This window comes from Lissotriton helveticus, chromosome 7 (genome assembly GCF_964261635.1).
Source record: "Lissotriton helveticus chromosome 7, aLisHel1.1, whole genome shotgun sequence".
Classification (NCBI taxonomy): Eukaryota; Metazoa; Chordata; class Amphibia; order Caudata; family Salamandridae; genus Lissotriton; species Lissotriton helveticus.
Genome location: NC_136068.1, coordinates 544,971,595 through 544,999,271, shown reverse-complemented (window position 1 = coordinate 544,999,271; position 27,677 = coordinate 544,971,595). Strand labels below are relative to the sequence as shown.

The 27,677-nt window shown below is 47.3% G+C and overlaps 1 protein-coding gene across 2 annotated transcripts in view; it reads left to right on the top strand.

Annotated features, from left to right (window-relative positions):
* LOC144768733 (very long chain fatty acid elongase 4-like) overlaps positions 1-27,677 on the top strand; it is a 101,852-nt gene that overhangs the window by 54,548 nt on the left and 19,627 nt on the right. For both annotated transcript variants that reach the window (XM_078652617.1, XM_078652616.1), the window contains exons 2-8: positions 3,232-3,373; positions 3,801-3,883; positions 15,818-16,005; positions 20,145-20,225; positions 23,332-23,388; positions 23,809-23,923; positions 26,401-26,528. In XM_078652617.1, the coding sequence (XP_078508743.1) occupies positions 3,826-3,883; positions 15,818-16,005; positions 20,145-20,225; positions 23,332-23,388; positions 23,809-23,923; positions 26,401-26,528 (627 nt within the window). In that variant the 5' untranslated portion in view covers positions 3,232-3,373; positions 3,801-3,825. The remainder of the gene's footprint in view (positions 1-3,231; positions 3,374-3,800; positions 3,884-15,817; positions 16,006-20,144; positions 20,226-23,331; positions 23,389-23,808; positions 23,924-26,400; positions 26,529-27,677) is intronic.

The following is a 27,677-nucleotide window of genomic DNA, read 5'->3' as shown; positions in this document are numbered from 1 at the left end:
ATGACAAAGCTATTAATTTCGCTATTTTCAAAACCAACACATAAATAAAAAAATTGTCATTTACAATATCAATAGCTCAAACTTTCCTAATGCGAGACCTATTGCATTGCAAATGCTTGTTAGTGTTACCTTTGACAGAAAGCCTTATGCAATACACAAGATAAATATTTTAACCTTACATAACACTCAGTGTAGGATAGACTGCACCAGAATGCACAAAACGTTTTAGAATAAAATAAAAAGAAGTGCATTCAAAATATAGATTTTTTTACGACTGTCCATTAAATCGCACACACTGTACAGATCCGCTGCTCACCATACAATGCCCCTCAAAAAAAATAAATCAATTGGATAAGGCCTCACAATTGTATTGTAAGTGTATATTTATAGAGACGAGGCAGTGAAGCACTTTTCAGGGAGTTGCTCGCTACTCTGGAACCCAAAGGATTAGGGGTGGATTAGTATAGGGAAATATAAATTGTTATTTTGAACAATGGACATGTGAGTCTTTTAGTTTGACTGAATAGGATAGAGGCGGTAAGAGTTTAGATAGTGTTATTTGGGAGACCATATTAGTTAGATTAGGTTTAGGGTGAGTTAAAGAAGGGATATAATGTAGTTAGCCACTACACTGACCCCCCCTATATCAACAGTAGATTTACATGGACCCGAACACTATACCTTACCTTAACTGTGGCCCTGAGCCTAACACACTCCCTCCCAACCTAATCCTCACCCGGCCCCGAAACTTCTTTAGACCCCTAGGATTAACCCTAAATCCAGCCCCTACTCTCACCCCCTAGCCTAACACTAGACCTGAACCTTGTCTTAAATCGTATTCTAACTCAACTCACACTCAGCCTAACTGCAAACTGTACCCTATACCTACACTTAACTCTTGTCCAAAACACTATTCGTTAGCCTCTGGCTAGCAGTAACCCTAACTCTGCCAGTGTCAAAGTAGTTCTGTTATGCAAAATGGAGTGTGTAGATGTAATGGTGTCTAAATAAACATCATTCATCTAAGCGCATTTGCTTGTGATTGCCCTGTGAAGGGACCTTGGGCTTGGCCAAGCCGCAGTGGGAATCGAAGAGATCTGTCTGTTTATGAGCCTCTCGAGGAGATTCTGGTTTGTCAAGAAGCCATGCCCTCTGACATCTCTGGAGGTAAACTGGTTGTGATGCAGTACTGTTGTTACCAGAGAAAATGAAAAGCACAATGCATCACCAGAGTAATAGGTGGGCATTGTGTCGGGACCACCACAACACGTATTGCAGCTGAGGGCTTGCAGGACATTAGCCCGTGGTTTAACCCCTTTAGTGCTGCCGTCGGCCAACAGTCGTCGCGAGCACTACCTTGCCAGTGCTGCGCACGTCCGTTGGCCGACGCGGCCGCACCCGTTTCTTCGAACGTTCAGCACTGGCGCAGAACGTTCGAAGCAACAAACGGGTTAAATGCCACCGTGGTCCTAGTGGTATGTTGGCCATTCCCCAGATTTGTGTGGATGAGCCAATGAGGCCACAGACATTCCTGCCCTTGACCGGCTTTAAAGAGAGTGCTCGCCAGATTACAGACAGCCCTACATATGTCCAAGTCCCTCACTTTCCTCCACCCACAATGTTTTCATATGGACTGGCTTTTAGCTGTGAAGTTAGGAGTACTCTTGTCCCTCGATGAGGCAGAGCGAGCCTCCTCTTACTTTCCTCATACATTGCTACAAGGCTAACTTCTTGCGAGTCCAGTGTTGTTGAAGCTTCCCAAAGTTAGGGTGTGCAGTCCCTTTTACAATACCAGCACTAGATCGAGACAGTCTCTGGAGTGGGAGTTACTAAGCGCTACATGCATGATGAAGGTGGGTAGGTGCATCTGCCCCATACCTTTCCAGAGGGTACAGGTTTGACTTGCAAGCAGCCTGTTACTGAGAGAGTGGGTATATGCTGGAGACATTCCAACGTTGAGCAAGCCGAGGTATAGTGGCAGCGCCAGATCGCTTAAATGCTCTTATCTGTAGTAATAAGGACACAAAGCCAGGACCGCAGGGTACAGTAAAGAAAATGCATACATTCCCAGATGTAAAGACTCTCCATGGTTAGAAGTGAAGATGTGTAGTGGAGATGCACTGTGGCTCGGAATGTGGTTTGTGGTTTAGATGATGGTTGTATTGGAGTACCATTGTATCATCAAGGGCTCCCATTGGATGGCTTTGCCGATTGGTGTATATTTCCCTTTTCTCCTTGATAGATCTGTAAGCGGCCACTGGTAACGTTACGTGTTCTGGAGTCATGCATGTTAGACATTTGAGTGTAGTGTTATCGAGGTAGATGTGTGGTGCAGCGGCAGGAGCGGCTCACTCTGGGGTACGGATCACATCTGGATCCCCGGCGATGGTGGCAGCTCAGCTCAGCACCCTGTGACTCTGGGCAATAGCTCACTCGATCCTCCCGACGGCCCCAGCACCTTGAGACCCCTAGGGGTGATTAGTTTGCGCTTTACAAATACCGGATACATACGTTCATGTATTTCACTACATAGCTATAAGCGCATGACTTTTCCTGCTACAAATATCACATTACTGTCAGTGGAAGCATATTGTGATTGCCCGTTGCCAAGTGGTGTGTTTTGGTGATAAGTGTCTGTTCTCATTTTTTAATTCATGAGAAAAGGATCGTGATTGATGGCTCTGACTTTGGCAAATTGGCCTGGATACAAGTTTGCTTTTTTCAGGAGTAACTAAAGCTGTTATAATTAATGATTGTGTCAGGAGGAAGAGTCTTTAACCGAGGGATGTATTGCTTATGTTTAGCTGTAGGTGCAGTGCTTCAATTGAGTGGCTTCCTACAATGGTAATGGGGAGGATATTGTCTAATTTTGTAGTGGTTTTAAAAGACATTGCGTCGTTTCCGACCAAGAATGGTTTGTAGGCAACCAAGGAAAATACTGTTACGTGGTGCTTTGGTTGGCAAGGGGGTAGTGCGTTTGGACATGCATCAGTATGATGTCTGATTTTTGTGTTTGGATAATGAATTGACAACGTTGCATCTGTCGGCGGAGTGGGGAACGGTTAGATCAGGAAGAAGATTGATGTGGACTCTGCCTTCATTTGACACTTTTTGATGGTGTTTTATCATAAGTTGCTTTGATTGAGTTGACAGGATGTCTGCACATGGGTATCTTGAGACGTGACATGTCTTGTGATGTTGTCTTCCTCAATATATTTTTCTTGCTTACAGATGATGTATTTATTGCGGGTAAGCTCGAGAGTGCACCCCGGATGCTGAAGCAGAGCCCTGGTCCTTTCTCACTTGGCGCTGCAGGGGGCAGGCTGGCAGCACCCGAGAACCACCACCACCACCCACTCACCTCCTTGCACAGGTACCATGATGAGCTGTGCCGCTTTGTTTTGATACCTGTTAGGACCAGAATATACTCTCTTTTCCTGTACGGGCACTCATGATTTAAACTATAAAACCCCAATGAAAAAATATACCTATAATTACTCAGTCATTTCAGCTTTATTGTAGCCAACACATTTGTAGAGTCTGCAATGTATTTGAATTTTAATACAGATGACTTTTAAATATTTGACGCACATGTGCTACAGAAAGCAATATAGGGTTCACAGCACCTTTGCCCCTCGCGCTATCAATATCATATTTAGGAATCAGGGTGTTGAAAGGAGTCTGTTTCCCCCTAAATGCCCTCGTGATGTTTAGTCTCATTTACCTCATTCAATTTATAGACAATTTTTCAATAACACAATTTCATCCATATGTTTAATATCTGCTTTGTCAACACCAAGGTGTCACTGAGCCACAGTAAGGAAGATGACTTCTACTTGGCAGAAGATGCAGGATTTTTACAGCTGGGCCCTGGAGAATGGAGGTAAGAGGAGAACACTATGTCTGAAATGCCTGCATTTACTTTGACAATATATTTCCCTGACAGAGGACCATTTATGCACGAAGAGCCATCATCTTGCCTGCGTATCTCATAGAAACAGCTTCTCTAGGCTTGCATATCTATTCCCATAGAAGTTCATAGAGCATGCGTTCCACTTTTTATGCACAACAGTCACCTTCACTGGGCTGTCTCCAAAGTGATTGACTTGTCAGATGCAGATACGATATGACATATGTGATGGTACAGCTGACGGAGACCCAGCGCTGGAGAAGAAAGCCGGAAGTGAGTCGGTGGCTCCTCAAGGTTTTTCAAGGTATATGGGTTTTCGAACCCATATACTTCAAACTTCAAAGATGAGGCAGCAACTTCATCCACCTTGGAGACTGAGGTTGAATGAAATGTCAAAATTCAAAGTTAGGCAGTAAACTCTGTTTTTAACAAATAGCTGCTATCTGATTTCCCAAGCCAGGTTGTGGATGCTAATGTCTAGTTTCCGTGCTGAATAACCAGATTAATTTTAAAGATGGTAATACACTACAGAGAGGTTAGAAAAAGGATGAAATCACCAGTAGATCAAGTGAACTGCATCACAGTGTGCTTACTTTGCTGTTCTAATATGTTTGCGTGACAAAAGGGTAATTTAGACGTGCAAGTCTGAAAGGGAGTGCATGGAAGCGGCATATGGAACCTGTGCATATCCTTGAGCTCTGGAGCTTCCTCTGTTTTATGAGGCCTTGTCCTGCTTATAGGACTCTTCCTCTAGGGTCTGACCCACTGGCACTGGCTGATCACCCAAAGCATGGTTTTCCTGAGCTGTAGGTAGTGTAGGGGTGAACCTTCTACTGGAAACCCTTACGGTTTACCTCTTGCGTTTCCTTATATGTTTTCCCTTCCTTCTTCTCTTGCCTATCTGGTTGTTTCCTATTACCCATTGTTTTTGTTTCCATTCCCGCTTTAGGTAGAATGCACTAGAATGGAATATGCGCTGTCTGTTGGGAGACATTTTGTGGCTTTCTAGAACATTGAGAGGCTTGGAGGACGCTCATTGCTTACCATTTGTTGGCTTTCCTGTCTCTCTCATTTAACTGCTTTTTATTCATGTCCCTGCCTGATAATATTGTGTTTCTGCGTCCCATGGAACATTGACTCCTTACCTGTCTTTTGATTGGTTTGGCATCCCTGCTTTCACTGCTTGCTTTTTTTTTTTCAAAACAGATTTTATTAATTGATCAGGTCAAGGCATATCACAGCTCTCCACAGTCAGGAGATCACTGCCAGAAAGCAACACATGGTTCAGCATCTTGTAAACCCAATCAATAAAAAGAACGACCCCCCCAACTCTCCCCACCACCCACAACCACCCAGCGACCCATCTACCCACCTCTTATCCCTCCCTAACCCAGTGCACGTGATCACAATAAGCCTCCAGTAACTGTTGATATCATGCCAGGCGCCATGCGCCTCCCCAGGCCTGTTATTCATTGTCCAAGTCCGGACCATCGTCAGGTACTGCTGGTGGCTCTAAAACCAAATCCCTATAGTCGGCCCACCTTTTCCAAATTTTGTAGTGTTTGCGGGGGCATCCCCTGGCTTCAAACACTGGGCGCTCTAACCCCATGAAATAGTCCAGTCCAGCCTTCCATGCACACAGTGGGGGAGCCCGCTCATCCTTCCATGCACGTGCCAAGTCCCGCTTGGCCACAACCCGGCCCAGTAACAAAAGGTGACGTTTGTAGATATTCCCGCCCACACCCTACAGTACATGGAGAAGGCCCAGGCGATGGGTGCGGGGGAGATCCCATCCCAGCATCTCCGACAGGCAGTTCCATACACCATTCCAGAACCTCGTCAGGCCAGCGCAAGACCATACTGTATGCAACAGGGTACCCCCCTCAACTCCACACCGCAGGCACTCCGGGGACGCAATCAGACCCGCTTTCCACAACCGCTCCCGCGTATAGTAAGCCCTATGCAAATATTTAAATTGTATCAATCGGAGTCGCACCGCGATAGCTGACCCACGCGGGGACTCCAGGGCCTCCCTCCAGTCATCTTCATCGAGGGGTCCGACATCCTTTTCCAAGGCTTCCCTCAACGGGAGTAGGGAAGAGGATCAATGAGTGACCAGTGTTTGGTAGATGCGGGAGACCTTCTTATCTCCGAGGTCGCCCATGAAAACTTTCGCTTCCACCGGGCTGAATTCCGGCAGCGACTCCAAACCAACCAGACTAGGCGCGAGCGCGTGGCGAACCTGCAAGTACCTGAAACATTGGGTCTTGGGCATATGGAATTCGTCCCTAAGCTCCTGGAACGACTTGAGTCACTCCAGACATAACATCTCCAAGCGAAGAGATCCCGATAGAATCCCAGCTGCCAAACCCCACTAGGGAGGCCAGCGCGGGGAGCCGGCCATTGTGCCACAACGGGGTCTCCGCCGTCAATCTACCCCACCAGCCCATGCGACGTAGCGCTTGTCGCCAAACCGCAAATACCACCTGCGTGGCGCACGGCAGCCGCCTCCTCAATCTGGCCGAGTAAAGGATGGTGTGCAGCGTGTTGTCCCCCATCAGTGAGCGTTCTAGAGCATACGCCGGGTCTCCACCGTCCCCATACCACCATTCATTAAGCACGAGCAAATGGGAGGCCTGGTAATAGGACAGTAAGTCCGATGTAGCAAGACCACCACAGTACGTGGACAGGAAGCAGATGCGCAGCGCCACCCTAGCCACCCCCCTGGCCCACAAAAAGCGGCCTAGGACAGAATTGACCTGCCGGAACCACTGAGACGCGATCTGGTGCGGATGATTCTGCAGCTGATATAGAAGGCACGGAAGTACGACCATTTTAAATATCGCGGACCTACCATATATGGTAAGAGGCATCCGGGACCATGTTTTAATATCCGTCTGTACCTTCTCCCAAACCGGCATCACGTTACGCTCCCATGAGATCATCGCTGACTCGGACAGGAACACTCCAAGATACATCAGGCCCCCGGCCGCCACCTGTAAGGCCGACGCCCAAGAGCCTGCAGCTGCCCCGTTACCCAGCACCCAGAGGGTGGACTTACGCGGGTTAAGACAGAGGCCCGACACTTCGCCAAAAATGCGCATGATTTCCAACACTCGGGCCCCGACCTGTTTAAATCCGTGAGGAAAAAGAGGACATCGTCTGCGTAGAGCACGATCCTGTCGGTGAGTCCCCCATCCCACTCAAAGCCCCGTAGCTGCGCGTCAATGCGTACCAAAGAGGCCAGGGGCTCCATGGCTAATGCAAATAAATACGGGGACAGCGGGCATCCCTGACGGGTTTCCCGACCGATTGGAAACCTCTCCGACACCGCTCCTGAAACACGCACGGATGCTGTGATATCCGTATATAGCAGTTTGATGTACGAGATAAACACCGGGCCGAGATTCAGTCGAGGCAGGAGCGCAAATAAATAGGACCAACTCACAGAATCAAAAGCCCTATCTATATCCGCCAACAGCAAGGCCGCCCGCTCCCCGGTGGCCCCCATTGCATCCACAGCTGCCTGCGCTCATCTGATATTGTGCCGTGTTGCTCTACGCGGCATAAAGCCAGCCTGGTCCGGGTGGACCAGAGCAGTTACGTATGGGAGAAGACGGTTCGCCAATGCCTTGGCCAGCAGTTTAGCTTCGATATTGAGCAGAGAGATAGGGCGGTACGAGTCGTGTCGGTCAGGGGGCCTGCCCGGCTTCTGAAACACCACCACCTCAGCATGGCGCCAGTCAGCTGGCAGTCGACCCAGGTCCCGTGCCGCCTCCAGTGCAGCCCTGTAATGGGACCCCAGTTGGAGTTGGAATTTCTTATAGAATTCACACGGGAAGCCGCTCGGTCCAGGTGCCTTCCCGGTGTTGAGCTGCCCCAGCGCATCCCCCAGTTCCTCGGCCGTGAGTGGGAGGTCCAGCGCCGCTCTTGTCTCAGCGGAAACTGCCCTCTGGGGCAGGTCGGCAATAAATTTATCGACCGCGTCAGCCGGAAGGCAATCCTGCGGCGCATATTGCCCCATATAATATTCGGCAAAACTCGCCGCCAATTCAGCCGGGTCCGTCATAGCGACACCATCCCCATCCGTGAGTCCAGGTAGAGTAAGTGGCTGCAGGGTGCGTTGACATAGCCTATGGAGCATAGTACAGGACTTGTCTCCCCACTGATCTACTCTACTCCGCGTGGCCAGCCATGCCTGTCTGGCCTCATCGAGCAACACGGACGCGTAGGACTGCTGTGCCTGCAGGAGCAGCCGCACCGCCACATCATCCCCCTCTCCCCGACACCACCTGCGCTGCTGCCGCAACTATGGCCTCTCGACGTTGGCGACGGGCCGCTGCGCACCACGCTATGTCGATTCCCCTCAAGGTAGGCTTCATGGCTTCCCAGACCACCGTCACGTCCATGTTCGCCACTAGGTTTTCTCGCCAATAATGGGCGATCGCACCCCGCATATGCGGTACATAGTCAGGTTGCTGAAGGTGCCACGAAGACATCCTCCATCTGAACGGTTGTCTCTTCCTATGTAATTCAACCTCCACGGCCACCGGGGAATGGTCAGACAGCCCCCTGGGCAGGATACCCGCCTCCCGCACTCTACTCAAACACGCACAGGGCACAAAAACATAGTCCAGCCGCGAGAAGGAACCATGCACAGCAGAAACATAAGTATACTCTCGGGCCTTAGCATGCATGTGGCGCCAGACATCCACCCAGCCCAACCCTTCCACCATCGCACTCAGTCGGGTAGGGGCAGCAGCAGTTTGTGTCTCCCTCGGTCGCTGACGGTCCATCCAGACGTCCATCACATCATTCCAATCTCCTCCCAGCACTGCCAGGGACTCAGGGATTTCCGCCCACACCGCAAACAACCTCTCAGCCAGGGACCACTGCAATGGGGGGGGGCATAGATACTTCCAAACACAACGGACTCCGTACCCACCATACCCTTCACAAAAACGTACCTGCCCTGCGGGTCTATCCACTGCCGCTCATGGACGTATGCCAACCTATGATGGACCAAGATGGCGACCCCCCCTGGAGCCCCTAGAAAACCCAGCATGGAAAACCTGTTTGTAACCAAATCTTTGCAGGCTAAGCACTTTCGTCCCCATCATGTGTGTTTCTTGCAACAGCAAGACATCTGCTGCCTCTCTTTTCCCCCACCTCAAAATCGCCCCCTCTTGATTTTATCCAGCATCCCTCTAACATTCCAACTCCTTATGCGCATGGACTCCTTGGGGAGCCCCTGAAGGGACGCATCAGCCATAATCCAAGGGGACACAACATAGAAGCACCCAGCACCAGGCCCAGGCGCACAGCATAGTCAATAGCAAGGCATTAGGAATCACATGCACCCCCCACCAACCACCCCAAACCCCCCTACCCACACCCTCCCAGAACATTTCCCTCAACTCCCAAACCCCCGTCCCCCGCCCCCCACCCCTATACCTCATAGAACTCTGAAGTATCTGTCGCGGCATGGGCAACCTCGGGCCCATAACAGAGCGCCCAAGGCCAACCATACCAATGGATCCCAACATACCACTCAATCAAAAGAACCCCCTCCCGCCAATCCCACCCGCATAGGGGGCAAGGAGCCCCTGCATACCAGCTCCCCGAACCCCAACCCGCTGCCCCACACATCAGCAGTATGTAAAGCGAGCGGTGGCCATACGCTGAGCGTTCAACTGTCTGTTCAGCAAGGCACAGCTATGCAATTCCTCCCAGCGGGAGCCTGTGACATCGGCAGACAAACTCACTCCCCGAAGGTCCTCAATCATCAGTTCCGGAGTGGGCAGAGTCCGCAGGTGCGCCGTCTTGTTTCCCACTGCGAGAAGAGGAACGCTTCCGTGATCTAGATCGTCTGTGTCTCTTGCCCCGTACACTCTGTCCATCCCGCTCCTGCAAAGGCTCCCTTGACTGACCCGGGTTCAAGCCAGGCTGGGCATGCGGCCGGACTCTCACTGTCTCGTGTGTCCATTGAAAGACCGCCTCCGGGGTATCGAAGAAGTGGGTCCGCGACTGGAACACCACCCGGAGGCGGGCCGGATAAAGTAAGGAGTATTGGATTTTCAGACCACGCAATTTTGCCTTGGCAGCCAGAAATGAGTGTCGTTGTTGTTGCACAATTCTAGTGTAGTCCGGAAAGATCATGATCCTCTGATTCTCAAATAGAAGTGAGTCCTTCGCCCTCGCTTCTCGTAGAATAGTATCCCTGTCATGGAAATTCAGGATTTTTGCTATCACCGGCCTCGGCCGCTCCCCCGCAGGTGGCTTCTGCGTCAGGGCTCTATGTGCGCGCTCTATCACGAAACAGCGTGATAGAACATCCGGAGAGAGCCAGCTCTCCAGCCAGTGGGACAAGAAGAGTTCCATATTCCTCTTCTCACATCCTTCGGGAAAACCTACAAATCGAAGGTTATTCCTGCGCGCCCGCCCTTCAGCATCCTCCACGCGGAGCGCTAGGCCTCTCTGGACGTTTTCCATCGCTGCCAGCTTCTTCTTCAGGGCCCCCATGTCCTCCTCCACCACCGAGATTCTGGATTCGGCCTCCGTGATACGTGTCACCGCATTGCGCAGGTCCTGGCGCAGCAGGGTCACGTCTGCCCCAACCGCCCCGATTTTGGCATCTAGCATGTCCCTGGATTGAGTGATTGCTGCCATGAGCGCTGCATTGTCCGGCCCTGTCCCTTGACCGCCTCCAGATGCTCCAGAGCCCCCACTCGGCCCGGTGAATTTATCTATGGGCCCCTGCTTGGTGGTCCCGCTGCCCCCTCCGCCCCTGATCATGTCCGAAGCGCACTGGGAGGCTGTCTGCAGGGTAGTAGCAAGGCGCCGTAGCACAGACACCCCACACCACCAGTAATGACCCAGGAGGTACCACTCGAATGTCTCTCTTGCCCCCGGGTGCACAGCTCCTCCACACAGTCGTTGTCGGTCGCTGGGGGGCATCCCAGACAGTACACCGGTCCGCCCTCCCGTTGAAGGTGCTCACCGTGGCCCCTGCCGGGTCTTGTCTCCGCGCTGCGGGACCCCTGGACTGGACACTGCTCCACAGGGGGCCTCGCAGCTCCACTCCCGGCCACTCAGCAACTGGCTGCCAGCCCAAATCCACTAGGGGCCCCTTCTCCACACAGTCCAAGCACACCGGGCAGCCCCCGGGCACCGCACGCACAGTATGGACCCCGGAGGATCACTCACTTCCCTCACGTCGTCACTGTCCACACTGCTGCAGGGACTCACAGGGACCCCCAGGGCTCGGGCGGCACACCTGCTGGATCTTCCGGCCGTCTTCTGGCCCGTGGTCCAAGGAAACGCCGCAGCTCTATCCAGTCTCACAGGGCAGGGCCGCCACCGGATACTCCTCTTTGTGGCCAGGAGCCGGCAAACTCGAGGCCCCGGTCTCTCGGTCTCTGGATAGGCCGCAGCCCTCTTCCGGCGATCTAGCCACACGGGCCGTCACAGGCGCAGCAGGGGACGGCACAGATGGAACCCCCACAGCTCCGCCGCCGATCAGTGGCTCCGGGCTAGGAGCATACAGTGGTGCGGCCGGCCCGCACGAAGAACTCCCGTCCGGGTAGGCGCCAAAATGGAGGACCCGGCTTCACTCGCCGGGACTAGGCCGCAGGCTGTTTCCGCCGCCAGCTCCGCTGCAGAGGGCCCCGGGAACGCCACACTCTGCACCGGATGATGCCCCCCGGTGTCAGGCACAATTACTCCAGGTGTGGGCTTCAGGTCGGGGCCGGGAGCCAGGATAAGTCAACGGATGGTTGTCGGGCTGGTGGGAGCTCTAGAAGGCTGTGTCCACCATCTTCGCCCGCGAAGCCACGCCCCCTCACTGCTTGCTTTTTGAGAACTATTTTATTTTGTGAAAAGCACTGCACGAGAGTGCGTGTGCTTTTGAGCTGCCTCCCTCATCTGCTTTCTCCACATGCACTTCATGTTAATCTCTGTCACCCGTGCGCTTCTCCCTGTCCCTTCCAAGTTGCACTCACCCTGTTGCTTCCAACACCTGCGAACTCTTCTCTCCTACTAGTGCTTTCTTCCTCCTCTGCCCTGCATGTTGCTTTCCCCAACCCCAACCCCTTGTTGATTCCCCCCCCCCCACTCCTGGCCTCCCCAATGTTGTTTCCACTCCCACCAGTAGATTCTGCACCTCCCTGACCACCTTTTTAAAAAACTATTTTGCACTTATCATTTTTTTTAAGTTACCTATCCAACTCGGATAAGTATCTAAAAAAGAAAAGAAAAAAATCCTGCATCATATTGTTGGTGCACGCATGTGTTGCACATCAATTTATCAAAGTATTTTTTGGGGGGCGGGGGGGGACGTAGCTATGCAGCGTGCAGCATAGCTAAAAACCATTGGCAAGGCCATTAGGTACCGAAAGCGAGAACGATTGGCTTTCCCAATGCTTGTTCCCTCAAGGTATTTTGCTATGGGGTGCTTAATTTTGGAGCAGGTTATCCTTGTAAAAAGACCCAGAAGTTTACCCTTTAGTGGGGGTACTCTGCATGCAGGCAGACTGTACTTCGTAGACAAGGGGGATGATTTCAGTGATGCTGGCTTGGTGAGATATGTAGGAATTTAGTTTGTGCTCGAAACCATGTTTTTAAATTGCATTTACTCAGGCAGTGATTCCCAGCTTACATCTGGTAGTAACTGTTTATAAGAAACGTCAGGCAAGGTGCAACAGCACACAAAAAAAGCTACCAGAGATCACGTGTTCACACTATTTTCCAAACCTTTGTACTGAAATCAGTCAGTCAAAATAATCTTTAATCGGTTAATAAGAAACATAATATATACTTCTACTGAAGTTATAATCTGGCGCAAACAAATATCTTATACCCAGTGCTAATATTATTTTAATTTTCAAGACCCATGCACACTCTAAATAGTAAACAAAACTGTCAGTGTAGACATTTTAGTACAATAGGAGACAAAGCGTTAGATTGCAAATAAGTAATCAATATTCTTGGAATCATTCTTGAGAAAAGGGTGTTTTTTAATGTTCAAGGAAACCAGCCGACACGTGTTTCGTCGCGTCTGGGACAATCTTCCCGCGACTCCTCAGGGCGCGACGAAACACGTGTCTGCTGGTTGATTACTTATTTGCAATCTAACGCTTTGTCTCCTATTGTACTAAAATGTCTACACTGACAGTTTTGTTTACTGTTTAGAGTGTGCATGGGTCTTGAAAATTACTGTATACAGTGTCTGTTTTGACTGACACTACATTGAGGGGTTATAGGGCTTATCCCCTCACCCAATGTTGCACCTCATATTCACCATAAAATTACGAAATAATATTGTGTCAATACTCAGCTGTGCGCCCTTTTCTATAACCTACTAAAAACCCTTTCTTAGACCCTTATAGCTAATATTATTTTACACTGGGATGTTTTTGCCACTTCTATAACCTCACAAGTCAAAACACCCTTGGAAAGGGCGTTGAAAATTCTATTGCCATTGTTTTGTGCCTATAGCTTTTCTTTTCATAAATAATTCCAGGTTTAGGGTGTTTCATTTAGGTGTTTGTGAATATGTATCTTTCTTCCTGCACAAAAGCTCCCGGAGGGGGAGTGGGAAGGTGGGATCTTCCATATGGAGGCTCCTGCCCGGTGGCATGGGGGCGGAAAGGAAAAGGATGGGTCAGGGAGCCAGTCATGATCTCACTCAGGAACTGTTTTTCTCTTTCGGTTGCACAGGAACAAAGTAGTTATGTTTAAGAAACTCTAATGTTATTAGGGGCTCTGTTAAGGACACGCTACTTTTGTAACAAATATAAATAGGAAATGTGGTTACTGTGCAAAATGTTGTGGTGTTTATTGACATTTTAATGTGAATAATGTTTTGGGTGTCTAATAAAATACGACCCTTGACTCCAAAAGGTGGTCTCAGGCTATGTGTTAGACCTGGCATCCTTGGCGTGGTTTCCTCTAATGTTTTGCTTTCTGACCTCCTGTTTTGGACTGTTTTGCTGAACTTCGTAGAACTCTTTGCACGTTTTATCTACTGACCAGTGCTAAAGTACATGTGCTCTGTATCTAAAATGAGATAACAATTTGTTTATCCCTGATTGGCATAATTGGTTTACCTACAAGTCCATAGTGCAGTGCACTACATATGCCCAGGGCCTATAAATCAAATGCTACTGGTGGGCCTGCTGCACTGATTGTACCACCCACATAAGTAGCCCTTTAAACATGTTGGGCCCAAACCTTCCTTTTTTTTACACATAAGTAACACCTAGAGTAGGCCCTGGACAGCCCAATGACAGGGTGCAGTGTAATTAAAAGGTAGGACATGTACTTTAAAGTTTTACATGTCCTAGTAGTGAAATTGTTTCACTACTGCAAGGCTTAGCTCTCCGATAGAATACCAGAGGAGCTGCCTTGTAACATTTTAGTGTAGCTTCCAATAAGGAAAAGATAGAAAAAACATTTTTGGTGTCTCTGGACTCGCAATTTAAAAACACATATTTTGGTGAATTTGTTTTTTTAGATTGCAGTTCTAAAAATGCAACTTTTAGAAAGTTGGTATTTTCTTACTTAAATTATTTGTAGTCTTCTGCCTGTCTGCTGGAACTAAGGACGTCCTACAGGAAGAAGAGCTATGGGTACTGTCACTTTGCTAACAGCTTTGCTGTGTTGGCCTGCTGATTACTGCTTCTTGCCTGAAAATGAGAAGGACTGCCCCTGCTCTCTACAGCCTAAGGTCTTAAGTGTAACTAAGGGCTTGTTGGCTTGCCTCCTGTTGATGAAGTCTCAGAAATATCAAAGACTTCACCTTTCAACTTCATCTCAGGACCTCACCTTTATTTTCTGTACAACCTGATCTGCCAAGTGGTGCTAATCCAGTCCAGGGCCCTTTGTTGTGAATTTAAAGTGCTGCAACTACCAGAACCAGTGCTTCAACGTCTCTGCCCTGATTGTACTCCGATGTATCGCCAGCTGCGACATTCAGGATCGATGCATCACTGCTGCTGCGAGGCCTGGAACAGGTGCACAGCACTGTGCATGCCGCAGCGCCTCTGGAATCACCGCTTCAGGGATCAGTGCATCGTCTGCAGCATGTGGAGATGATCAACACATCGTCTCCAGCCTGGATTAATCCAGTGCAACACCCTTGCGTACTGGTCTAGGCATTTGGTTCATGGACCCGACGCCTCGCCGCTACTGCATTTCGTTCTGTCTCAAGAATTAAGTTACTCTGCTTAGTGGGCCCTGAGTGAGTCCAGTAATCAGCCTGCACAGGTGGCCAGAGTTCTTGAATTTGTCCCGGTCCAGTGAGACCTTCAGTGACTCCGAAGTTCTACTTGCTTTTAAGCACTATTTTTCACTTATTCTTTAAATTTTTATATCTTGACTTATACTTATTTGATGTTTGTCATTTTAGTCTTGTTTTGTTCAGAATATAATAATCTATTTTTCTAAACTGTGTGGAGTTTTGTTGTGGTGTTTTCTTTTTGTTACTGTGTGTCTGTACACAAATACTTTACACATTAACTCTTTAGATTAGCCTAACTGCTCTGCGCGAAGCTACCAGAGGGTGAGCACAGGTGATCTTCTACTGTGTACCTCACTTACCCTGATTGGGATTGGGGTTCCTGCCTAGACAGGGTGCATACCTCTGCCATCCAGAAACCCAATTTCTAACACTAAGTCATTTGTGGATGTCCGACGGAGGGGTGGGTGTATGGCGGAGTAGTGGGTCACTTTAATCCCGGGAACCCCTGTGTCTCCTTGGCCATAGTAACTGCATCCATATGTGCTTTAATATCCAGAATAGTGGGGGAGAGTTAAAAGGCGCCCCAGCCATTATATAGAGTGTACACATTAAAAGTGATGGCCTTGGGCCTTCAGGTTTTTTACGTGTGCTTGTTTTTCCCATTCCAGACAAGCGGACGGACCCGTGGCTGTTGGTGTACTCTCCTGTACCTGTGGCACTCATCTTCTCACTCTACCTCCTGGTGGTGGTTTTTGGCCCACGCATGATGCAGAACCGGGAGCCTCTCAAGCTGACCAGTGTGCTCATCACCTATAACTTTGCCCTGGTTTCCCTATCAGTCTACATGTTTTTTGAGGTAAGTACTACCACTCGAGATCAGCAGTGGAAGTGCATTAAAGTATGGGAACTGTGATGCTGAGCGCAATGGGGTTGAGTGAGTGTGGAGGAAGGGTCAAAGGTGTGGCTAAAAAACTCTTTTTGTTCTTTCACCTTCAAGTACCTACATATAAAATAGCACACCTTAAATGAAAAATACATGCAAGTTTAGTTAATCAGTGTGAAATGCACTATTGTACATTTTGTAACCTCTATCAGTTAATGCAATGTAGTGGTCTGTGTCTGTAACCAAAGAACAAGATAATTAAGTCCTTGTTGATGGAGTGGAGAGTAGTGACTTGTATATTTTAAATGCTACAAGGTCCCAGCCTGTGACAAAAAGCACTGTGAATATGTAATTCATCATTGTAAACTTGCATTATACATAGTAGAAGAGCTGCTACAAAATGCACAAAAAGGTTTAAGATAAAAAAAAAGTCCTTTCAAAATATGGATTTTCATAATACTAAGCCTGTATGTAGTGTAAATTATTTTTATAACTGTCCTTTAAAAGCACAGACTTCACAGCTCAGCTGGTGTCTCTCCTTCCATACCACTCAAAAAGATAACATCAGTGTCACCAGAAAGCTGCAAGTGGTTCTATCAAGTAACGCCAATACCACTTTCCAAGAACCCTTTACATTTGCAGATTAACCAGTTGTGCACCTTTATATTTCTAAGAAGGCTAGCTTAGTTGTCTGCCCCTTCCTCGGTTTCACAGCACAGGAGTTTCCCTGCCTTACATTTCAGCTGCATCATTTCAATTCTGGGGATTAACCGTCCCAAGACGGTTGTCTTTTCACAAAAAGTAGAGGTACTGTTTTTCTCAAATTTAAAAAAAAAGTATGGGCACATCATGCCCCTCGGATCCTGCCCACTTCAACCACTCCTCGAGATGAGGCATAATGAAAAGTAATTCAAATAGTGGTGCAACAATGCTAAGTGTAGTGAGACATATGGAACTGTTATAGCCCCCCCCACAATTTGTGGCACATAAACTGACTACTGTGAGTTGTGCAAAGCTACTGGGGTTTGGAAAGCCTTTACCTTAATTATATTGTCTCTTTTGAAAGGCTTTTTTGCACAAATACATACATAAATAAAACATACGTAATACATTGTACAAAGATAACAATAATACCATGAATGACATTTTATACAATTAGGGGTTATATATATATATAACAGTTTGCCGCACAATTGGCATATTTGGCATATTTACCTTTACTCTATTGAGAGATGTGATGGCAAACAACGCCAGTGCATTAGTTGGATAAACAGGGCGACATTTGAACTGTAGAGGTGACGTTTTGTACACAGTAGGCTTTGCAATTCAAAACCAGTCGACGGCTTCCTTTGTTTCCATTAATAACACCTGCCCAGTCCCATACTCACACCCTCCTTGTGAGCGTACACACAAAGGGTAAGTCTTGAAAATACCGCCATTCGGAGAAAAAAATCCACTGTGTGCCCCATGCCCGTGTCCTTCTTCGCAGGACTTTCTAAGCAGGTGGAACACCTGTGGACCGTTTTGCAAGAACCAAACCGAACCCGCAGGAAAACCTAATGCAACTGGAAAGTAAGCAAAACCCGTTAATGCAAAAATACTTCCTGTGCACCCTGGAAACATCAATTACAAATATAGGGCCAGGCTAGTTGCCAATGTCCAGGTATAGTGCCCTCTATAATAAAGTGCATCCAAGAAATCGTTTAGCACATGCCCCTGTTAGCACCTGCCAAGCTAATGGTGGCAGAAGGGCGACACCCCAAATGACTCACTGACGACTTATAGGAAGGAATGGTGCACGCAGCCACGAAAAAAATACAGGTATGCAAATCAGTTCACATGCCCAGATATCTCTAAAGAGCGTAATACATGCATTTTAGCTAGTTTGCCAATTCGGTAAGCCCTCACAAACATGGAAACTGGGACCACAATGAGACCTCCACATAGAGACTTCCAGGTCACAACTTTAATTCCTTGTGTAACCAGTCTTACCTGCTTCCTAAGTTAATAAACATGTACTAGTGAATTATGATCACTCCACTGCAAATACAAAACCAAAAGTAAAAAACATTGTCATTTTCAACGCCAAGAGCTCTAACTTTCACAAATGTGAGACCGATTGCATTGCAAATGCTTAGTTTCTCCTGCTGCTGCTTTCATGAATCTTCCGATCAGAGTTGGTAATGGCAGAGTAGCAACTGCGGCCCCGGTGCCCCTTGCAACCACTAAATGATGTCCATGCGAGACAGGCACAACCATTGCGTTAACTCCAATCTGTAAACGCGGTCTCACCTGGATCACTAGACCGCAGAGGTGAATGGCTAAGCTGAAATGGGAAGGAGAGAGTCTCCTGCGCTATGGAGCCGAGGGAAGGAGAGGCAGCACCAATGAACAAGCTGCCTGAAAGAAATGGAAATATGTGCAATTGGTTAATTAGCAAATGTAAAGGCTGCTTGGAACCCAGTATAACTTAGTGATGACAATAATTACTCTTTTTGAAGGGTGCTTGTAAGGATGTTAACAGCTGAGATGTGGAGTTTCAGGATACCTAGGAAAATGTTTGCACTATGATCTATGTGAATATTTATTGCTGAAATCTATTGGAAGCACATTTTCAAATACTAAATCTTCATCTTTTTTAGCATTTTGTGACAGACTACCTTATACTGTGTGTAATGAAAGGTCACAATAACGACTAATTTACAGTGCTTTCTGTCACAGGCTGAAACCTCAAAGCCCAAAAATGAACAGGTTACCCTTCCCCACTGCACCAAACAGGATTCATTCCTGTGGCTTTCTGGGTACACACAGACTTCGGTAATGATCACATTACCCATTCGAAGTGTTATACTGTAAAAGTACATTTCCCAGTGATCTGTTCAACTTTCATGTATTCATTTTATAAGGTGTGTGTTATTTTATATGAAGGTCAACAAAATATGTACAGCATATGTTGTTCTTTTCAGTCACGTTTTTGGCCCCGCCCCCGCACTCACTTACCCCGCCATCATTCCACAGGATCACAGTTCCCATACTTTTTTTAAATGTAGTTCGATCGCTGGCCATTACTGACTGATAGAAAGTGTTTGTTCGTAAATCACCAGGCAGCTCTTTAAATACAGTATGGTCACCTCGCCTGCTTTTGTAAAGCCAAATAGGCGCGGACCTGCACACTCACTCAGGGTTCCTGGAACGACCTACACTACAATTCAAGGGGAAGAGAGTGGGGTCGTTACGGCCAGAGCTGCCTACTTTAGACCGGAGAACTAGGGGGCATATTATCAAGAACAGGCGATAAAATTATCGCCGCTTTATCGGCAGGAATCTGCCGCTAAAGCGGCGATAATGGGCTTGATAATATGCCCTTGTGAATTCCCATAGCAGCCCAGGTTAACACCAGAACATGGGCTTCTATGGGAATTCACAAGGGCGTATTATCAAGCCCATTATCGCCGCACAGTTTTCTGCCGCTAAAGCGACGATAATATTAACGCCGTTTCTTGATAATATGCCCCCGAGTTCGCGCTATATAAAACTAAAAAAAAAAAAGCACTCCTCTGTTTCCTTTTACCCCTAAACGCGTGAGCCCCACATTTTTTTCTTCATGTGGAAATGTTAATTAATGCATGCTCACTTCTACTAACATCCGTTTAAAGTCGTCCCCTCTCTCCCGTGGATGAACCGCCGCCTTTCTCCTGGGGTCACGGAATCCTCTGCCCCTTGTCAGTCAGTACCTGCAGCGCACTTGGCATGACTCCAACGGTCCCGCCCCTGCTGTGGGGCTGGGCATACTGTGCTGACGTCAGCAGTTTGTAAAATCCAAGTGCCGCCGCTGGAAAACTAAATGTGAGATTAACTGTTTTAGCATCTCAAACCACCATATTTGCTTTGTTCTATAATACCCAAGCCATGGAAACGGGGAAACCCACCTCAAGTTGGTGGGAAGAAACTAACCTGACCATCCTTTTAGGCTCTTTACTCACGTATCCCACTGGATTCTTGCATGGGGTCATTACGTGATCAGATCAAAGTGTAGTCAGATATTGTATAACAACCTGAAGTCTAGAACTCGAGCACATTGTTCAATATTCCTTTTCCTCTCTTGTTTTTAGTTCTTGGTGACTTCTCTTCGTGCCAATTACAGCTACCTGTGCCAGCCAGTGGACTACAGCCACAGTGAGCTCGGACTGCGGGTAAGATCACAGACCGGGCCCCTTTAAACTGTATTCTGGGGGGAGGGGCAGAGTTTTCACCCACAGGCCACAGCCGCACAAAGGGCACCGCTTGTACAATAAGACGACGTCGCCGACTGCAGACAGACGCGTCATTGATTGTTACCCGCATAATGTGTGAGACGCAGCCCATTGTTGCCCACGTGTGTAATGCGGGTCCTTGGCAGCCTTCCAGCTGGAACATGCATGAGATCCGAGCCCACAGATATGCCTTTAATTTTTGACGTGCGCTGCCAGGCCGTGCGCTCCTTAACCAAGTGTGACTGGACACACAAGGCTCCCCTGGGAGAAGAACTGTGGAGCTAATATAGTGAAACAATACTTGTAAACGTGCCTTTGTCCTGCCAGGTTGTAAATCAAAGGGAGGGGTAGGGGGAAGGAGGGGTTAGATGAAGATGTACATGAAGAAGGGGTAAATAAGGGAGTAGTACAGTATACAGGGACATTGGGAACATATCTGCATGGTACGCTTGTGCAAAGATTTCAGCACTTTAGGGTGCAAGAGATGACATCTAGCCAGCAATATTGCAGTCAGTGAGTTGGTATAACAGGAGAACCCATAACGTGTATTATAATATTTACTGAGGCGAGAGAAGGAGTTGAAGAGAAACTGCTGAAGACCATGCTCTGAAAATGTCTAAAGCAGGGAAAAGCGTAATAGAAATGTAATCCGGACTTAAGTTCGGTCTAGACAAGCCTGAGAGGTCTGCTATTGGCATCATAGTGTTCGGAGGTTTCCTCTCTTTCCTGTGGTGTCTCCCTGAGAAGGTTTGGAGGTGTATCTCCCCGAGGTGGTTTGGTAGTATTTCTCCACGAGATGGTTTGGAGGTGTAGCTCCCTGAGGGTGGTTTGGAGGTGTATCTCCCCAAGATGGTTTGGAGGTGTTGCTCCCCGAGGTGGTTTGGAGGTGTTGCTCCCCGAGGTGGTTTGGAGGTGTTTCTCCCCGAGATGGTTTGGAGATGTAGCTCCCTGAGGGTGGTTTGGAGGTGTATCTCCCCAAGATGGTTTGGAGGTGTTGCTCCCCGAGGTGGTTTGGAGGTGTTGCTCCCCGAGATGGTTTGGAGGTGTTGCTCCCCGGGGTGGTTTGGAGGTGTTGCTCCCCGAGGTGGTTTGGAGGTGTTGCTCCCTGAGGTGGTTTGGAGGTGTTTCTCCCCAAGATGGTTTGGAGGTGTATCTCCCCGAGATGGTTTGGAGGTGTTGCTCCCCGAGATGGTTTGGAGGTGTTGCTCCCCGAGGTGGTTTGGAGGTGTATCTCCCCGAGGTGGTTTGGAGGTGTATCTCCCCCAGGTGGTTTGGAGGTGTATCTCCCCCAGGTGGTTTGGAGGTGTATCTCCCCCAGGTGGTTTGGAGGTGTTTCTCCCCGAGATGGTTTGGAGGTGTATCTCCCCGAGATGGTTTGGAAGTGTATCTCCCCGAGGTGGTTTGGAGGTGTTGCTCCCAGAGATGGTTTGGAGGTGTTGCTCCCTGAGGTGGTTTGGAGGTGTTTCTCCCCGAGATGGTTTGGAGGTGTTGCTCCCTGAGGTGGTTTGGAGGTGTTTCTCCCCAAGATGGTTTGGCGGTGTATCTCCTCGAGATGGTTTGGAGGTGTTGCTCCCCGAGATGGTTTGGAGGTGTTTCTCCCCGAAGTGGTTTGGAGGTGTTTCTCCCCGAGGTGGTTTGGAGGTGTTTCTCCCCGAGGTGGTTTGGAAGTGTATCTCCCCGAGGTGGTTGATAGGTGTTTCTCCCCGATATGTTTTGGAGGTGTTTCTCCTCGAGGTGGTTTAGAGGTGTTTCTCACCGAGGTGGTTTGGAGGTGTTTCTCCCCGAGATGGTTTGGAGGTGTATGTCCCCAACAGGTGGTGCCAGATATCAGTATTCTGTTGTGGCGTCCTGCCAGTTCTCACTGGTTGGGAACTTTACTTTTCTACGCCTGGTAGAAGATTAATCTGCTTGCTCTTCTCTCCGATCCTTACATTTCTTGAGGCTACCCTCACTCAGACCCTCACACTGCTATCGATAACCTTCGTACTCCTGTTGCAAAACAACACCTGCCATTGCCAGTAACCAATATTGCTCTTTACTACATACCCACTCTCAGCCATTTTTAGGTCTCAAATGTGTAGGACCGGATCTTTCCATAGTATATTCTCTTGCGCTGTGACAGATGTTACCAGCTGCCTGGTGTGCCTCCCCTGCCCCTGGTGTACTTGTTAACTGCTTAAGGTGCTCACACGAGGCCCAGTGCTTCCATCCATGGCCTTTTGCCCTTCCCTCCCACCCCTATCCTTGTTGTGCTTTCCCATTGTTTGGGGGCTTCCACTAGGTTTTGGTGCCTACTTTTTTAGCTCTTGGAACATCACTTTAAATAATGAATGTGATTATTTTTCTCTCGGACTGGAAATAAGAGTTCCAGACAGTGTCCTCTTATTTTCTAAAATTGTTTTAGCTGCAGCATTCATGTTTACAGTGGTCTGTTGAGGCCAATTTGGATTTGCCTGCACCAGAGTACACCGTGAGTCCCTTAGCCAGCACTCGCTGGTGCATGCCTGATGGTCAAATGGGCATCTAAGTTTCTTTCACTTAATCCTTTATGAATCTTTAAAAATGGCTTCCATAGTGGTCACAGATTCTTGGAATGTAGTTAGGCCTCCCCTTTCACTCACGTAGGTTACCTCTTCGGTAACATTTGGCCTTTAATTTGCATTTTATGAATGTGGTAGCTTAGTGTATATATCCTTTTCCATTTTTTCCATAATGAACTTGAAATGCTGTATGTACCACCCTTGTGCTATCTGGTACCTTCAGACCCACACCAGGAGGAGTCTTGCCTTTAATGAGCAGGTTAGTTACCAAAAGAACTGTCCCTGGAGGCCTTCAAGAAAGGACCGAATTTAATACAAAATGTCTCCCTGCAGGCAAGCGCCCAGTTCCATAAACCTATCTCCCAAGAGCCTGGGTACAAGTTAATTCTCGCCATATGATGAGCTTCCTTTGCACATACTTGGGCTTTTTATGCATGGTAATGTGTTCTCTTTGTACTTAAATTGTGCTTACCTCTAATGCCTTTTCCCCCATCTCTTTTATTCAGATGGCCAGAGTTTGCTGGTGGTTTTTCTTCTCCAAGGTCATCGAACTGCTGGATACGGTGAGAACCTGTGTTGAGATTATAGTGCCAGGCACGCCTGCTAAATCAAGCTCCCCTTGGATATTCCTTTGTGCTTCATCGTCCACACTTGTCTCGATCATATGTTCAGCACTAGGACATCTTCAGGCATATCATCACTATAAATTTGCTTACAAAACGTATATATTAATTCCAAGTGTCCAATCTGATGCCGTATAAGATGGTATGCCCTTATGTGTTGTATATGTATTCATATTGCTTTAGAGAACTGCAACAGCAGAAGTTAGTAATAGTACTATAGTCAAGGACACAAATGCCCCCTGAAAAAAATGTATTTTATTTCTGAAATGATCTGTATATATTTGCTTAGCATTAGTTTAGATTTTGAGAATGTTTGTAGTAAATGGATCACTTGATTAAAATCATCTTCTCCGCTTTCAGATATTTTTTATACTGCGCAAGAAATTTGACCAAATATCGTTCCTGCACGTTTATCACCATGCTACGATGATCTTCAACTGGTGGTCAGGAGTCAAATATGTTGCAGGCGGGCAGTGTAAGTCCAACCCAACTTTTGGAGACATATACCACCTCATGAAGAGCCAATACTTGCTTCCTGAATTCATCAACGTGCAGTTCTGCCCTGGCTTGTGCGCCTGTGACTAGACTTGCCCTCGCATTGCTTTCAAAGAAAGTTTGAACGGCAAGTTAGTTTAGCGTGATACTTTTTATGCTAACTGAAAATGCAATGCAAAGATGGGCCAACCTAGGAGCTTTGCACGTGTCATTTCATCATTCTGATGAAACTGGGTGGTGATGTTCGGAGTCTGGGTGTGCTTCAAGTGTACATTGATGGCTGTAGCTTGTCCTAATGCTTCATATTAGCAATGAGATTCTCGCTATATATAGGGCCGGACTGGGAACCAAAACTGGCCCTGGCAAAGTGCTCGGCCGGCCCCTCTGGGGGAGGGGATGGTGGTAGTCGACAGATACAATTTGCTCTTGCTCTCCCCACCCCCAAAAACAGAGCTGCCCAGGGCAGACTAGCCCCCACCAGCTACGCCACTGATTAAGAGTGCTGAATAGCCTGCTGAAGAGCGTTTGCATGTGATTTTGACCATCAGAAGCAAATCGACCATTAAAGTCCCATGAAATGTGCTAAACCACAACCCATCTTGAATCTCTCCCAGAAACAAGAACTTGCTGGTGGCAGGAGTGCTAGCAGACCACCTTCATTGGTCATCAGTGTCCGCAGACTGCTGATGTTAACACCTCTCCTTCTTTCTTCAGAAAGATAGTCGAGAGTTGCTGTCATAAAATTAACCATGACCAGCTTCTTCCTTAAGGAAGGTAAGATGGTCTTGTGCTGGGATTTTTAGGGGCTAGAGTAAAACTATAGTGGCAAGAAAACTTGAGCTCCAAGAGAACTCAAAAATACTTTGAGAATCCAGAACCTTAAAAGGGTGTTGCCTAACTGAAGGAATGGCTCTGTGTCACAGTGCAAGCGAAAGCAGCCATGGGGAGTTTTTCTTCTCTCTTTTGAAGGGCTGGGGGCAGAGGGAGCGATGGATGTAAGCCAAACGGAGAGTAGCACCACTGGACAGACTGGTTAATCCAGATTGACAGGGGAAAACTGAGAAGCGTATGGGTGATGGGTGGTGGTTACAGGAGCAGCCGAGAGAATCCTGTAGAAGCACGGGTAAGCATGGCAGGGGAATTAAAAGAGAAGGGTGACCTCTGCGCCCACTGCAGCTTATTGAAGGGAGCCAATAGGAAGCGAGGTAGAGGTGCAAGCATAGGAAGGGCCAGCTCTGTGAGCAAGGGGAGTTTAGAGGGACTACAAATAGTGAACAGCTGTGTCACTGAGAGATGCTGATGCTCTGTGTTGCACAAGAATGAAAGGTTGACTGGTGGAAACCGCCATTTGCCCCTCAAACTAAATACCAAAGTCCACAGTTTGACACATATCTCAGCATGAGTTTCCGAACAATAGATCTTAACAGGTCTGCCTTTTTGTCTATTCTCACATTAAGTCAGTAAGTGGATTATTCATGAGTTGATTGTGCAACTGACCTTAGAGTCCGTCAATAGCAGAAGTTATTAGTCCTTTACCATTAATATGTGGCATGGCCTTTGGCCCAAAAATTCAAGTATGGGTGAAAAATAAGCATTACTGACCGATTCAGTGTTAAAATATATAATGTTCTAAAGGATTATAGCAGCTATATAGGTACCTTAAATGGCAATTGGGTTTCTTTTTGAAGAACCAGACACCACATCTGTAGCTGACGTAGTGAGATTTGTTGGGGATAGCAGTCTTTTGAAGTCTTCTCAGAAACCTGAAGTTGCAAATTTGTCCTCTCATTGTCCACCCCTTTCACTTCGTGTTACTAAACAATATACTTCATGGGAAGTGCAAATGCATCTTTTGGAGCTGTTTGAAGAACTGTAATTCTAATGAAAAGCTAGGATTCAGAGTAATGTTTATTTTTAATAAATTCGAAATAGACCACACAGAGAATGACCCTAAGGTATTCAAAGTAGGACATCATTGGAGGAGTTATCGTAGTAGATCGATCAGGTGTTTCAGTGCTGTGGAATTTCCAGTGAGTTTTCACTTTGCAGTTTTTGAATTCTGTGAGATCCTTTGTTTTATTGATCTTTTGTCTCCGATCGATTGACAGTGGTTGGTCATCTGATTACCCATGTTGAACAAACATTTATTTTTACCACATTATTTACTAAGAAGTCATTGCTCAGTACTCAGTTGAGCATTTTCTGAAACGTATTCTCTGTGAATAAAGCAATGAAAATATGAACCATGGCAAGTATTTTCACTCAGTACATTTTACTAACTGGCAAGATCCTAAAGCTCTGCGTCAATGTGTTGGGTGGATGCATGTATTTCATGAAGAACTTTTGATTTTTGCCTTTGTATATTGCAATCTATGACTTGGAACTCTTATTCGCAATCATCCCAATAGAAATTCATTTTTTGAAATGTAAAATGTCTCTAACCTTCTTTTATTGCAGCATTCTTCATCGGGATGCTTAACTCCTTCGTCCACATATTCATGTACCTGTACTATGGGCTGGCAGTCATGGGACCAAGGATGCAGAAATATCTGTGGTGGAAACGGTATCTCACCATCATGCAGCTGGTAATGTTTACTGTGTGCTCACCCCGCTAGCTCTCTCTTCTCTGTCTTCAGCTCCATCAATGTTCAGGACATCCACACATTGCAAAATATTTAGTAGATCAGATTGTTTAAGTGACAAGGGAGACAGTCAATGCAACAAAATTGAGTGATAATATGAAACAAATGAAAGTGGTGGAAGCTTTGCTATCTGCCACACCAGCAACATGCTATGTGTATGGTTGTGGGTGCAAGTTAAGGGTAAAGCCTCCTTTGATGTTGGTCCAAAGAATTGTGGTCCTTGAAGGTAGCGTCCATCTTGGAACTTAGTATTTTCAATGAAAATCATAATAACAATGCCATAAAATTGTAGCATCAGAATTTTTGGTTGATCTTTTTGGGTTCAGCTATGCTACCAGCTTTGAATCCAGCCTACTCTACAGGGGACAAATAAGGCTTTTAATCTTTCTTAATCTTCACCATTCCCTTTTCTATTCAACTCATTCAGCCTTCTTCTGACCCTTGAATGAGTCAGACCAGGAACAAGCTCACATGCGGATAAATCCTCTGACACAGACAAATACAAAGAAACTCAGACCACAAATAATGAGTGACAGAGCTAGAACTCACCAAAAATTCCCATGGACTCTGGTTAGTGATACTATCTGAGGTGAAGGGGAATAACAAAGGGACGTTTTTATCTGGCAGTTTGAAGATGACACCTTTTAGGTTTCTCCTACAGACTGCGTAAGCCGTCGTCTGTTGGTGAAAGACCTACTGTTTACAGTACCAGCACTTAGAGTGGGCTTTGGTTCAGCCTATTGGTAATGTTTGGTTGGCTCTTTTGGTCTATATCATCTGCTTGCTTCCTAATCAATGGCTTTCCTTCCTCTTCTTGCGTGTGTCTCTTCCTTGGATCATAGCTGTTTGACAGTGCTTCTTACTGGACAAATTGTATCCGTCCACTGCTTACATTCAGAGAATTGCTTTTCACTTTTTCTCTTAATAATCCATGGGTGTGGATGTGGTTTCTTGCTTTCTCCTCCATGTGCTGGCTCCCTCCCCATCTCTCCCTTGGCTTTCTGTGTTGGTCCCCCACCCCCCTCCCCTCCCGTCCAGTTTGCTTTTTTCAGATTTGTTCTGCACCCCTATCTCATATGTTCCTATCCTGTC